Source organism: Mytilus galloprovincialis, chromosome 7 (genome assembly GCF_965363235.1).
Source record: "Mytilus galloprovincialis chromosome 7, xbMytGall1.hap1.1, whole genome shotgun sequence".
In the NCBI taxonomy this organism is placed as follows: Eukaryota; Metazoa; Mollusca; class Bivalvia; order Mytilida; family Mytilidae; genus Mytilus; species Mytilus galloprovincialis.
The window spans coordinates 11301595-11317738 of record NC_134844.1 but is presented as its reverse complement, the minus strand read 5'-3'; the positions used below and the strand labels follow the sequence as shown (position 1 = coordinate 11317738).

Sequence of the window (16144 nt, the reverse complement as noted above, 5' to 3'; positions counted from 1 at the left end):
AAGAACTAGAAATAAAAAAAAAACCAACAGACACGGCTTCCTTCGTCTCATTTTTAGACTTACACATCGATTATGACATACACAGTCATCGCAGTACCATAATCTATGACAATTGAGACGATTTTAATTTTGAAATTACCAATTTGCCCCAAACGTAGTAGCAATATACCAACTTCACCTGCGTATAAGATATACATTTCCCAACTAATTCGGTAAAAGTTTATCGGAAGGTATCAAGATCTTGTTTTTAAATATTCAACTGTAAAAATAATACACGATGGTTTTGAAGTTTAAACTATTGGTACTAACGTCGTTAATCATCTTAATAACATTATAGTACTCTTGTATTTGTCTTTATAAATATTACTTTGTTGTCTTTTTTGTATTAAATCCTTTTGACGTGACTTATACAATCATATCGTTTGTTCTTGTATTATGCCATTCCACAACTACCCAAGGTTTAAAAGGAGGGAGGGTTTGTACTTTAATACATTCAAATTACATCGTTGTTACCGTTGAACAGACGCCGGACAGTTTTGAGCTTAATGTATAAAATGTATAGCTTATCAAAGGAACATTCTATACACAGTGTGTATGCACCAAATTCTTATCGTTTTCTCTAAATGTAAGCTATAAATTGCACCGCATTTTCTTTTGCACTCAGTGACCTTTGACTTTGGGTGCAAATTCCCATGAATTAAAGATTATTGGTGAAGGTTTCAAGTCACTACAACTTCTGGTTTTCGAAATAGTATTTTTTTTAAAAGTTGATTATAATTTTTCAAGAGAAATAACTCCTTATAAGAGTTAATAACATACTAATTGTTTATGTTTATAAATATTGCCATCTGTTTTTGTACATGCTGCCTTTTTCAATTTGATTTTATCTCTGATACTTAAGAAAAATGCAAATAATAGAAATTGCTTCAATGAGATTTAACTCTCACAGAGGATGATGAAATTTTACGCAGCCTCATCTGGTAATACTTCATGATGAGGTCTATATTTGGTACTGATAACTCCAATTGAAACGGGTGGAGGGCATGTCAAAAAACTGTTTGAAACAAAATCGTTTGAAAAACAATAAGAGTCTTTTCTCACGTACGGGAAATTACGTTATTAAAACAATACGAGATTTGTAACTGAAATGAAGAATATAATGCAAAATATGTTGTCGCAATTTTAAACAGTAATATTATATTCTTGTATTTTCTTCTAAAACGTTTTGTTTTTGGCTCTCCTGTGACATTTTATTGAAATACTAGTATCATTTTCATTTGGAAACTGTTTAATCTACAATTGTTAATTAAAGTGAGGATTGTATAAGTCCAAATACATGTTGAAAAGATGGTTCAAGAAAGATGTTTGAAGTTAAACTGTCATTAAATGGCATTTTTGACAATTAAACTTCCTCGAATTAGGTGTATTTGATGAACCGGATATCATCAAGTAGATATACTATGTTTCATATTGATGCACTTCACATATTGTCGTCTATTTTATTTCGTCAATTTATTCATCAGTCCAACTCCTGCAATAATGATCAATTTCCTTCATTTTTTCCAAAGTACATCAGTCATAGCATTGTTTCGATGAGTTTGATTGACATAAACTTCATAAATCTATATATATAAAAAAAAAAAAAAAAAAAAAAAGAAAAAACCAGGAAATTTGGACGAGAAAGGAAATATGCAATTGACTGAAATAAAAAACCAAACGGTAAATGTTATGAGTTATGGCATTCCCTGTCACTTATGATCAACGATGGTAAGTATAATAAGCATTTATATTATAAAGATTACTTTCTAGTTAGTATTTGTTAAGTTCTGTTTTATACTTGAAACGATGTGTTATTTTGTTTCTTTATCTCAGTATGTTTCATTTATTCCTAAAGTTATGAAAAGCAGAAAGACTACACAACTTAATTTTACAAGAGTTGCGAAAAATACCAAAGGGACCTCTAAACTCAGAAGTCAAATATGAACTTACAACACCATGTCTAAAGAAAACAGAAAATACAACATAAAAAACTAATGACTGACCAACACGAACCCTACAAAAAATAACTGTAATCGCAGGTGATCTTGAAGAAAAAAGTAGATCCACATGTGGCATTTATCATGTTGCTCATGCTAGTCCTAACCTGGTGATAAGTCAGGTAGGGCACATTTTCGGAAAAGGGGGATGCAATTTTAGCTACAACACATTAGTTGTTTCCTTTATTATTTTTATCAGTGAAACGGATATTCCATACACTCGGTCATACGGCCAACCAACTAGTTGTGGCGTCCGTAAAGTTTACGAAGGGATGATTTTAACTTCAACACTTAGAAATTATGGTTTAACAGATTCCGTTAGCGCAGCGACCCTCTACTAAGGAAATCATGATAGGAAACAGCAGACTTGGCATACGGCTTTTCTCGTATAAACTGAGTTATATACTCCGTATGCAGGCACTGTTGGAATTTTGCTATATAGAAATGGAAAGTTAATTTGTTTTCACTTGTTCAATAAGATATTTTTGAAATAGATGGTATTTTGAAAGTATTGCTATTCCGATTTGACTGTTACGTTCATGAAGGAAATATCTTTTGAATGTGACATATTGGAATAACGCATGCGCAAAAGTTATATCAAAAATATGTTAATGATATTTTTTTCTTAGATGCCACTTAAAGCGACTTTTTTACTTGTCTTCGGAATGTTTTATTGTAAGTACTTTAACAATATGAAATATATTTTTAAAATTCTTATATAATAAATAAACGGTACACTAGGTCAAAGAAAACTGAAATATGTCAATTGTACATTTTCATCGAACCAAGAAACAAAATTCACATTTTTGGTGGACAATACAAAGTAAACAGGTTTGAATGGCAAGCACAACTTGCTTATAATTGTTATGAATATTATTATAACATGTTCATTGAAATGCCTATATAGTCTTAACACTGAAAAAAAGATACTTACTGAAATATAAAAGCTTTTGTCATACAGTATATTTGTTAATTAATTCTGAAACAAATAAAGTGTTATATTGTTAAATAAAAAAAGTAAAAGTTCCTTTTTAGTAAAAAGTGCTCCGTCTTAGTTGGGCAATTGTGCTTCTTATTGATATAATTCATTGCTATATGATTGTAAATTAGAAAACTAAAGTTGATTAAGTATTTTGTTACACTGAATTTTTTACTGTAATGCACCAAAATTGCTTTAAGTTAAACGACATTGCTTGATTAAACTATTTTTCATGAAAACATTGTTTCTTTAGATATTTTGATATATTCTGCGTTGTGCAGTCAAAATTACTTTACAATAGTGTGTTTTGTCAGTGAAAACATCATTTGATAGAGGTAGATTCTAAGTTTCAACACACCAATCAACATAACAAAAACACATACGAAAGACAAAAATGTCGAGATAGAATCTTTTGAAAATTAAAACAAAATACTTCAAATTTTATTATAAAACAAATTTGTAAAAAATCATCATTTTCCGAATAAATGTTTGACTTTAACATCGTTTAAATTTTTATGATACAGGTAAAAGTAATGCCATTCCACAAAAAGACAAAATATATGTAACCATAGGATCTGAAGCGATCTTAAACTGTTCTAATAAGACAGTGAATGGATTAACTTGGTCACGAATGTTATATGGCGATCTCAACAGAAATTTGACAGTATATGCAGACAGAACTTTTATCAATCCAGACATTGAAAACAAGGGCCGTATTCGGATCCTTGTAAACAAAAGCGGAGAAAAATACCAGTTAAAGATAATGAACATTTCAGAATATGACGAAGGAGAATATAGATGCAGCTATTTCCAAAACAACAAGAGTTTTGAGTATGATGTATCTTTAAAGATTACAAGTATGTCAATCCACATGAAAATATCCTGTACCAAGTCAGTAATACGGCAAATAGTCCGTTTCTATGTGTGTTCTAATTTTTTTGTAGCAGTTTGGTGTTTCTGTTGTTCCGTTGTTTTTCTCTTATAGTAGATTCATTCCGCTTTTGGATTGTGTCCCGGTTTGTGTTTTTGCTTAATCGATTTATTGCTATTGAACAGCGGTATACTACTGTTGCCTTTATTTAGTCTTTCGCAATAAAATATACAATCATATTTTTTTTAAGTGGATTATAGTAATTGTATTGTTAGCCTTGATGTTATGTATTGGACATGGCTATACTGGTTAAGCAATATAGCTAGTCTTCTATCCCGTATGAGCTTGGTGTCAGCATGTATCTGTCATATCCAACCATTAGAAATTGTCAATTGTGTTAATATACAAATAAGATGTCGTTTAATTACCAATGAGACAACTATCTTTGATAAATCAAATGACGTAGATAAAAGCAAATATATGACACCATATAGCCTTCAACAACATGAACAATGAGACGAAACAATGTAATACAGTCGCCTATGAAAGACCGCAACATGGAAAATGAAAAAAATCCTAAAGAGGAAATTTATGACGTGATGTAGAACAAAACGAAAAACAAATATGGAAGACATAAAACAACGGCAAATATGACCGGGTTAAACATGGCTTGTTTTGGGGAGAGTTCTGAAAAATCAAAAAATCACACAATAAACTGTAGAAATACAGAAGTGCTGACTACTGGGCTGGTTATACCCTCGGGGAAATAAATCTCTACCAGCAAGGGCATCGACATAGTGGTTGCAAATAAACTCATCATAGATACCAGGACCAAAATTATATATTTACACCAGACGCACGTTTTGTCTACAAAATACTCATCAATGACGCTCGAATCAAAAGATGTTTAAAAGGCCAAATAAAGTACGAAGTTTGAATAGCATTGACGACCAAAAATTCCTAAAAGTTATGCCAAATACGGCTAAGGTAATCTATACCTGTAGTAGAAAGAACGGAGAGTTTCTTATTATACTAGTATACAGAGCTCGAGGGCACAATGCCAAAAATGAAATCGTCATGTTTGTCATACACCATATTTTATGTTGTAAATAAATGTTAATTTTGTGAAACAGATTTGAAGTATAGCTTGTACATACTGTCTTTTTGGTAGTCAGAAAGCTATATTGAAGTGAATTGATTTTTGTGGTTTCTTTTAAATACGTGAGTTGTTTTTTCTAATATTTCATTCCATATGTCAGTGGGTTAACTTACTTGCGAAATGTTTTCATGGTCTAGCTCTTTAATTTTTTTATAGCATCATAATCGTATGATCTGTCATTTTCCCGATTGTATCATATTGCTGATTGTAACATTTTAACTGATTGTGAATTCGCCTTTGCGGAAGGGACATGCATAGAGGGTGACGCTTAATCTATAGCGAAGCCTATCCCCACTCCCCACTTTAAGAGTTGATGCAAATCTCTTTGTTGGTTTGTTTCTTAATTTGTCACTCATTAATTCATGTTTATTTATATGATTCTAGCATTGGTAAATTAATGTCGTCTTATTCTTTGCCATGTATTTTTTTTAATTTTATTTAGGGATTGCAAATATTGTATTGTGCTGCTTAGCAGTTTTATATTATAATGACTGATTGATGATGACGATCGTTGGTGTTTAATATGATTTGAAGCACATGGGGGTATATCGTGGAGGATTTATTTTGGCGAGGAAAGCCAGAACGCTTGGGAAAATATCAATTTTCGTCAGGAGAACTGGCAATTCACGTAAATTTAGATAGCAGCCGAACACATTGTTAACCTCAATCTTGACTGGCTTTTAATATAGAAGATGAACTTTGTTGACCATTCGGTCACCGTGGCCATCCTTTTAAAAAAACGTTATGTTTATTAAGGTTTTCCATTAAGGAATTGAAATGTAAATTTGATATTGTGTAGTTTATGTACAAAACGATAGTTCTCAAACAACCTTATTAATAATTGACATCTCTTATAAGTAAATGCCTGTTCATTCAGTTTGTTGTTTTTTTGCTGTTTTAAAAATTAGTTACTATTATAGGATACCCTTCAAATATACGATTCTTAAACGTGAACGAAGGCTATATATCAGGCAAAGAAGAAAGTGATATAACATTAATCTGCTTAGTTGACAGTGGAGATCCACCAGAAACGTTATCTCTTCAATCATCTGACGGATTATCAATAGAAGGAGGACCTGGAAGCATCAGCCATTCTTTACGTCTGACTTATAACAAGCCTCGCATCAATTTCACTTGCAAAGCAATTAACCATCAAATGAATGTTCCGTTGATATCCAAAGTACACCTTGTTGTTAAATGTATGTACATAATCGTTAACATGTTATGCAATAAGTATAGGCTTTTTCAAAAAACTTATGCTCAGAAATTTATTTGAAAATTTGGACAATAATGTTTACGTTACTCATGAAATTCTTAATGCATTACTCAATTGAAAGTAAGCCTCATTTTGTGTCATCTTACAAAACACATTTACGAATTAATCAATTTATAAACACATTTGGCTACTATCTAAATTTTGTTGTAAATAACGGCTGTTCGGTTGTTTCAAAAAGCATTGAATATATTTTGTAGGAATGATTATTAAATTATTCGTATGGTTTAACTCATAGAAACCGTTTAGTCAATTCATTTTATTTCTCTGTTTTTCAATATTTTTTGTTTAGATAAACCAAGAGTAAGATTACTAGAGGGCACACAGCTAACTCTTGAAGAAGGGAAGAATTTAATGTTGACATGCCTTTTCTCTTGTTATCCCAATCAACACAATATATCATGGCATCACATTAGCAATACTTTGGATGAAAGCATTATTGCATATAGAGATCACAGAACATTAGAGATATACCCAGTAACGAAAACACACGCTGGTACATTTATATGTAAGGTCATAAACGAGATAGGAACTGGGATCGGCGTCATTAATATAACTGTTCAATGTAAGTATATGATATGATAACTTATTTAAATGAGATGTTAGTTATACGGCATGTAAATAGCAGCCAAACTACACCAAACTTCACCTCCCGAAAATATCACAACTCCTCAAAGTCAAAAAGAAAACGTTGAATAGCTCATATTAGATTATGCATCATATCATTGAAAATGATGAATGTTTCAATTAAAAGTAATTACCAAATTAACAATAGGTGCAAGATTGAAGAATTGTACTGCTGTTTATTTTAATTCGAGATTTAGTCTGCCGAATTTAAGTTTTGATAAGATTCACACCGGTTTTAATGTTCATTTGCTGACTAAAATAAGGCATCCAAAAATGTGATATTACTATTAACCAAAGACAATTTTTTTTCAAAAACTACACCAATGATATTTGTTTTTATAGAGTTTTATTCATGAATAAAATAAATTGATAATTTATGACCACAGATGACATTTGCTTAATCCCATTACCGGTTTTTTTTTTAGTTATTTATTGAAAAATACGATACGACCACAAATAAGATATCATTATTTCAAGATGTTCGAACTGTACAAAAACCTATAAAAGTTACCAATAAAGTTATGTCACTATATATATTTCTTAAGTTCACAACACATAAATAATGACAAGATTTTGTTTTATCTAAAATGTATATTATCACCTACATATCTAATAAGCATCAACATACATGTATCAATATTTTTACCCTTAAATACAATTTTCATGAAACTTTCAACACCTTTCTTCATTTATCCATTTTTTTCGCTGTATCAAAAAAATCTTTAAAAAACATCTTTTTTTCTTATAAAAATGTATGAGCTAAAACTTCATATTTTAGATCCACCAGTAGTACATATAAAGGTTTCACGAATGCCTAATGCTCTAAAGCTAGACTGTATGCCACAAGGATTACCAAACGTATATACTTTTGAACCCTGGGAACATACATCAAATACTGGTCAGCATATCAGATTTTTAAATGGAGATCATAATGGAAATTTGATTTTAAATCAAACAAGACAAGAAAATACATTACAGGACACTGGGATTTATATTTGCTCAGTTAGTAATGGCATCATTGGTCGCAATGGAACATTACGTCAAACAGGACAAACAGATATCAGTTGTAATGGTAGGATTTGTTAATATGTAACACAGGGGCTATGGACATTCCTAACACTGACATAATATTTTAGAACTTAAGATGAATATACATACATATTTTGCAAATAAAAGTTAAAGTATCTATAGAAGAGGCAACCTATCGTATTATTATCATGAGTTTGAATATCCCTTTGGTATTGTACTTCGTCTCTCTTTATCAGATATATCTTAAGGAAAGTAATAGTACATGATTGTATTACGTAGGTTTTGAATGTTAGTCTAGTCGCGGACACGTCATACTGTTAATGAAGCGTGGAATGATTTCAGCAACTAATGCTTTTGTCGTTTAAAGCCAATTATAAATGGTTAGTGTAATCAGTAAAAAGAAAGCGGATAGTTATTTAGGTTCAAGTGCTTCATTTTATGAAACACTAACATTGCAAATATGTATAAATGCAATCAGTGCTAGATATTGATTAAAAGTAAACGTTTGAAACATACTTCTCTCTCTTTCAGGACCTCCAATTTTCGGAAATAAGATTCAAGCATCAAAATATGGAACATTTGCACGAACGACAATTTTGAACTTTGAAGTGTACAGCTTAGATGGAGTTGATATTGTTATTAAAGACAATTTTAATCAACAAAAATGTGTTGTCAGTGAAATTAAAAGGCAGTACAACATATCTGTTGTTATTTATGGAAGGACCATTTATGTTGAGGGTTTCAACGTTAAAATAAAGACTAAACCCTTAACACGAGATGATTTTGGAAATTATACTGCAACTGCTGTGAGTCGTTATGGGAACACCACTTACCATTTTACTTTACAGTCAGCAAGTAAGCAAATATTCTTCTTTTAATTTTTGACTTTGGACTCTTGTATACTATTGAAATAATTAGTCCATCTATTGAAAAATCCATGATTATTTAGTGTATTATTGATTTGTGTGAGTAAATTCCTAGTTTGATTTCTTTTAAAAATAATTTTATTCGGATTTGGTTTAGACTTATTACCTTTGCATTCCTATTGTTGTCACGACGACCATGTTTAACTGCCGACTCCTGATCTCTCTGTTAGCACCATTTATTGACTAATGACTAGACATTTGCATAAGAAGACATGTAATCAGCAACTCATCTATTAAGCATCAACTTAGCAATATGTTCCCACTTAATAAAATGTCCATGAAATCATGGTAAATTACGTCAAACAGGATATACAGCAATCATTTGATAATAGTCCATCTATTAAAACATCAATGATTGCTTAGTGTGTAATTAATTAGTATGAGTATATTCCTATTTTGCTTTCTTTAAACAACAATTTTATTCGGATTTGGTGAAGACTTATTACCTTTGCATTCCATTTGTTATTGCTCCGACTATGTTTAAATATATCCGACTTCCGGATCTCTGTGTTTGCACAATTTAGTGTCCATCATTATGCAAACAAATCTACTTAAAACATCATTCTGTACATTTCATGCGTCCAAAGAGCTTTTCTGTATTCGCCTTTACCAGGAACGCAAAAACCATAGTAGTTAAAGAGCGAAATGACAAAACATTACACAGGCAATATAGTGCATCAGTAAAAATGTTTCTGAAGTTAGCGCCCGATTCGTTTTTCGTTATTCGATATACAATATTCCTCCGGCTGCTAGCAAGTCTAACCAATATCATTAGTTACATAGTGAGCTAGTGACTTAATACGGTATATATGGGGTCAGTGAATTCCATATGGGGTGAGCTCACTTGCACACTATGTAACGAATTTATCTTACCGACTATCTTAACGTGTGAAATTTAGACTAGTGACCTATCAAAATGAGCAAGTCTTCAATACTGTTATTATTAAGAAACTACTTCCATAGATCCCACAAAAACAGGTGCCAACAATAACCACTTTTTAGGTTTAAATGTGTTTTGTGAATTTATTTTCATCTTTATCATCAATTTATTCATCTGTTGAAACCTTTAAGATTTTTGCTCAGTACCGTTTTGTTTTTATAAAGGGACGTAACACCACTACTAACCGTGTATGAAATAAGCCCCGCCTCCCTTCTTACCTAAGATGGAATATAAAGGGACGTAACACCACTACTAACCGTGTATGAAATTAGCCCCGTCTCCCTGTAACCTTAAATGAAATATACATAGCATTCATGCGGACGCTTTTAACCAATCATAATCATAGAAATGTATAGGAGGTAAGATAAAAAAAAAGTTCCACTGCATATAGGGTACTTTGTGTGACAAATTCAATTTCTTTCTTTTAAATGAAAAATAAAATCCATCCCATCGGCTATACGTCTTTATTTTGACGAGACGCCAATTTGCTCAAATGTTGTTGTTTTAACTTATTATTTGTCTTTGTTCTAAGGTTTACCATTGAGCCCATACAACGTGACTTTAGCAACAACAGCTACAAAGATATTTGTTAAATGGAACAGAAATTTTGATGGTGGATATCAGCAAGAATTCTATATAGAATTGTTTATCAAGGATATGGTTCAACTATCAAACTATGGACCTTTAGTAGACACAAAGCAAGGACAACAACTGTTCACGCTTTATTCGATGACATCAGGGACTACATATTATGTACGAATGTTTTCAAAAAACAAACTTGGTCATAGTAATTATACTGAGGTTTTGGAAGTAACAACAATAGGTATGACAAAAACAGTCAAGAAAATAAAAAAAAAATCAATTCAGTTTTATAACTTTATATTTTTTTTTATTCGAACTTCTCTTATAATTCTGTATAAAACTGATAACAATGATGAGGTTATCATATTTAAAAGAATTATAACTAGACGTGTTTGGTTCTGGATGAATACAATATGTGCCTACATTGAGCACAGTTAAGAATAACTTTTGTTTATCATGGTTATAGGTTATTGCTTAAAAAATAAAATCAGAAAAATACTGAACTCCGGGGAAAATTCTAAAAGGAAACTCCCTTATTCATTATTTTAGTGTAATCTTATTAGGCGTGCAACTAAACAATAGATTATTCTTTTGTGATACAAACTAATTTACATATTCAAATGGTATGATAATTTTAAATAACCAACATTTTAGAAAAATATTTTTGAAGACAGTTGAATATAGTGCACTACTCATTTACATATACAGTTCTTTTGTTTTACAGACACGTCCAGGTTATCTGGTGAATATGTTTCAGCTATTTTGTGTGTAGTTTGTATTTTGACTATTTTCACTGTGGCCGTTTTTCATAACAAATGTAAGTTTGTATGTAGCTTTTTGTCATGTCTTTTGAAGTAGGATACAGTTTTTCATTAACATATAATCGCATGTTATTCGATTTTAGAAGCAAAACAAAAATGAGTACATTTACCTTAATTTTTACCAGTGTCGTTTTAATAATATCTTAAAAGTATAGTGAACAATGTGTAATTGATGGTGATAGTCGTCAATCGATTAGGATGAAACAAATCTGAAAGAAAAGTGCAGAATCTCTTATCATCAAACCTAGTATTTTAGATTTGTTGATTCCTGAATCACAATTCTTTAAACTGATCGTTTTTATGACCGTAAGGTCGAATATCTCGACTATAAACTTTACTCAGTCCTTGGATAACTAAATATGTTCTCTAAATACCTAATGCATTGTTTATGTTTTGCCTTGCTGTCATAAATATAGTTATCGCACCCAGACTCAACTTATTGAGTGTTGAATGAAGTTTTCTCATGCAAATTTTGTACTGGGAGTATTTATTGAAGTTGTATGGCCGAGAACTTGATGCATCGACAGACTAAGCGTCTTTTGCAATGCATGCATTATATCAACCTCTTTGATTAAAGAAGTATTGATATTCATTTAAAGGTTAATTCATAAATAGTGTATTGGAAAACATATTTGTACTGCACTAATAATGTAAATCAGTGAATCATCATTATGGCAAAGAAGCACGGAAACGTCGCCTTGCCATCTCTACTTGATTTTGAACATAACATAAACAGAAATCCGATATACGCATTTGTCCATGCAAACATTATTTAATCCGTTCCATGTTATAAAGTGGATTTGATGAACAGTACATCTCAGAATAAGGATATTAGCAGGGAGGAACCTGTTATGTCGTCATATGATTATTGTTCTATTTATTTTACAATTTTCTGTATCACTTGATCTCTTGTTGAGAGTTGTCTCATTGGCATCATACCACATTTATATATACATGTAGAATAAAAAAGAATAATGTGCGTTGTTTATAACAGCGCCAACATTTTGCTAAAAAGTTGCATCAAATCTAAAATAATCAGACATTTCAGTGAACAGTGCAAGTCATTTCATTTTAAAAAAAGCAGTGCTATCATAACTAATAATTGTCGTGAACCAATTTTGCAGGGAAGGCAAAACAAAATTCAAATCATGAGTAAGTATTTATATTGTAAAGCAATATCATCAAAGAAGCCTTCAGTATATATAATGTCATACATTTAAGTTTCGAGTTAAAGTAGATGGTGTGTCTATAGTAATAATTATAATCCATAGAATTTTTTAATAATTTGCCAAATGTAGTTTACATCATGCTTTTAAAAATAAAATAATAAAAAGAATTGGTCACGGGGCTTATTTTCATGCTACAGGATGTTCAAAATTGACAGATTTTGTATAGATTATGCATGGAAAACAATAAAACAAAAACAAAAACTGCACCATAGAATTTTGAGATAAGATATGAAAAGATAGCTTTAAAAGTATGTTTAAAGATCAGATAAGAAAAAGAAAACATGAGGTCACCGGACCCATTTTCGTGCTACATAATAAAATAGAGAAATTTCTAACACGATCTATTGTAAAAGTACCTTTATCTGAATTATCTGCCTTGATATTTGAGTTGCCTTCCCTTATGTGGCAAAGTTTGAAAAAATTGAATCAAATAAATGTTTCAGTTTTTTTTTTTTGTAAAATACAACCATCAATATGATAAAACATGTCATTTTCTATATTGAACGAAATTTCTTACCTACTACTCACAAAAATTTGCACATTTTATCAAAGATCTAGACCGATGTTCTCTGGTATTTCAAAATCCAAGATGAAGGAAGACACCCTTTCTACCTTAAGGTCCAAGTAAAAAATGTTTACAACTCAGCAATAAGAAATCTAGCATGTTGCTTTAATGTCGGATACGTATAAATGTTTGTGATTCTCGGATCCAGAACAACAAGTAACTTACATATAAAATGTCACATGTTGCAAACAGTTTTAAGGTTTCGGTAAAAGTAGAATCACTACTTCATTGATGTATTGAATTTGAATTTCACGAGACTGTCATCAAAGTGAGAGGGTTAGCGCTATAAAACCAGGTTTAATCCACCATTTTCTACAATTGAAAATGCCTGTACCAAGTCAGGAATATGACAGTTCTTGTCCATTCGTTTTTGATGCGTTTTGTTATTTGATTTTGCCATGTGATTATGGACTTTCCGAATAGATTTTCCTCTAAGTTCAGTATTTTTGTGATCTTACTTTTTTTTCTTGTCTAGAGACGAAGACGAAGTGATTCATCCCCTTGGAAATCAATGTAAGTTCGTTTTTATATCTTTGATATATCTTATTGATGTGTCGCTGACATGTGATTAGAGTTCATCTATTTTTCAAGTGTTACAATCTACTAACGGACTGAAAACAAAGTTGCAGAGAATAGAATACCAAAAATTCTTATAAGTCGTGTTAAATATATCTAAGTTAATCTATTAACATTTGATTCACTGACATACTTCGGTCCAAACAATACCAATATATTTATTTGGTCATGAAAAAATATCTTATTTATAATTGTTGTTTTTGTATAATATATAAAAAAAAAAGAAGATGTGGTATGATTGCCAATGAGACAACTATCCACAAAAGACCAAAATGACACAGACATTAACAACTATAGGTCACCGTGTCATTGCTATATTTAAGATGTAATATATGGCTTCTATCTTTTTCACGATACAACTTTTAATGTTCAAATTATAATTTATGTCTAGATCATGTTGATAATGTACTCTACCAATCACAAGAGGGAATCAATTTATCAGGAGTGGGAGGAGGAGATGGTTATTCCACGATTGACCGAACTGACACCATACCACAATACGGTGCTGTTGTTTCGTATTCAGCACAATGCTCAGACAGTGATGACGAAGAAGACTTTGAGAATTGTAATGCATAATTTACATATTAATATAAAAAAAGAAAATGTGGTATGATGGCCAATGAGACAACTTTCCACAAGACACCAAATGACACAGAACTAACAACTATAGATCACCGTATGTCCTTCAACATAACTCTTCACTATTTAAAAACGAAGGTAAAGATTAAAATCAGCTCAAGTCCAAAAAAGAGAAAGACAATAAAGAAATAGCAATCATAGACATTCTACCATCACCACAATTCGTTATAGGACACAATAACAACGATATAAAAGATATAAATGAATACAACCTACTGTGATTACATTAACTTCAAGAAAAATGCATGTAAAAAATCAGCAGAACTTTTCTTTACTGTAAAATATCGGAAAGAATGTGTGTAGGAAACTAGTTACGCCATATTTAATAAAAAAAAAATGTTCACTCTTTTCCTTACAGTGACAGGCAAAAGTGCCAATTTATTGAATAAAGGAGAACACAATGCAATCACAATTCAGGTATGAGCTTTTAATAAGCGTACATTATAAAGTTTTATGATTGGCATTCACAAAATTATCAAAGAAGTGTTTAATCATAACCGATTGACTCATACTCGTTTTAAACCAAAATAGAACTGAAATCAGATATACTGTTTTCTTAAACAATTGTAAAGAGTTAAATTAAGGTTTAGGAGTCTCTTGATGTAGAAGAATTAAAAAAAAGTAACGTTAACAATACTGCGATGCGTATTTAACTTGTCCACTATTTTTCGGCTTATCATGTAATTGTGACTGAGAGTCATGATGATAAGGGTAGATTTACCTACAAATTGTTCTGGTCATTGTACGGTTTGGTTTGGTTTGGTAAGTTTCAACCTTTTGTATTACAACAATTTGATATTTTTGATATTTCTGATACAGGTAGAAGCAATGCATAGTGCAATAAGGTAGAAGACGATGTTTTCTGTTTACATATCAATAACAAATAAAAATGGGTGGAATACATAAGACACACAACCTTACTAAGTTTAATAAAATGATACAATAAATAACAAATAACTAAATAAATAATGATATGATTTGATTTAAAGAAACCATGTTTCTTATCTATCTGCAGGGTGACCCTGTTCTTAACTATTCTGAGATTGTCTTCTGTCCCAGCGAAGGTCCAAGATTTGTGATTCATGGATCCAATAATAAAACCGTGTATGCTGATGTTGACCTGTCAGTCAAAGCTGTAGCTTTACCATACACAGACGATGAATCAAGTGATGACAACACTAGTGATTTTGATGATGTCTCATCATGGGTTAAAACTAAGAATGAAAGTGACTAGAGACATGCTTCCAAAATGAAAATTAAATTTATAAATACCAGTTGTGTGCCGTTGCTTACAGTTCCCAAGTTATATATATTCAAACGAGTGTATTAAATGAACCACCATTCAAAATGTTATACCTTCTGTTTTGAAAACACAGAACAATCCTTACTCTCGTACACATACAAACAAACCAGAAGAAGTTTAATTTCTAATTATATGTCAGTAACATCAGTCGTCAACATAATACATAATACTCCATAAACTTGAAACTGTCAATCGTCGAATTCCCTTCGTAAATTTAACTGACGCCATCACGACTTAATTGACTGTTTTTGAATATCCGTTTCACAGATGATATCGGATATGTTCCTTATGTCAATATAACTACAATCACGTTTCCTTTTTACAAATGTGAACTAAAGAATTAGACTATTTACCGGATTTTTCATAACATAAGAACAACGGATGCCAGATGTAGATCAGGATCTGCCCTTTCGGAGTACCTGATATCACCTAAGTTTTTGGTGGGATTCGTGTTGCTTAGATTTTAGTTTTCTATGTTGTGTCTTGTGTACTTGAATTTGTCTGTTTGTCTTTTTCTTTTTTAAGCCATGGCGTTTTTTTTTTATTTTCGATCTATGAGTTTGAATGTCTCTCTTATATCTTTCGTCTC

At 31.3% G+C, this 16144-nt stretch overlaps 1 protein-coding gene across 1 annotated transcript; it reads left to right on the top strand.

Annotated features, from left to right (window-relative positions):
- The first annotated feature begins 7558 nt into the window (after window positions 1-7558).
- Window positions 7559-15528, top strand: LOC143082301 (uncharacterized). The gene is made up of 9 exons (XM_076257926.1): window positions 7559-8017; window positions 8506-8829; window positions 10373-10663; window positions 11147-11239; window positions 12368-12395; window positions 13513-13550; window positions 14005-14178; window positions 14611-14669; window positions 15268-15528. Exons 1-9 carry the CDS (start codon window positions 7696-7698, stop codon window positions 15484-15486), a joined length of 1548 nt encoding a protein of 515 aa, XP_076114041.1. The 5' UTR covers window positions 7559-7695; the 3' UTR covers window positions 15487-15528.
- Window positions 15529-16144: the final 616 nt, after the last annotated feature.

Coding starts and splice junctions, on each gene's coding strand:
- LOC143082301 (XM_076257926.1), top strand. CDS start 7,696: ATGTATGAGCTAAAACTTCATATTTTAGATCCACCAGTAGTACATATA. Junction 12,396..13,512: donor AAACAAAATTCAAATCATGA/GTAAGTATTTAT, acceptor TTTCTTGTCTAG/AGACGAAGACGAAGTGATTC. Junction 14,179..14,610: donor CGAAGAAGACTTTGAGAATT/GTAATGCATAAT, acceptor TTTTCCTTACAG/TGACAGGCAAAAGTGCCAAT.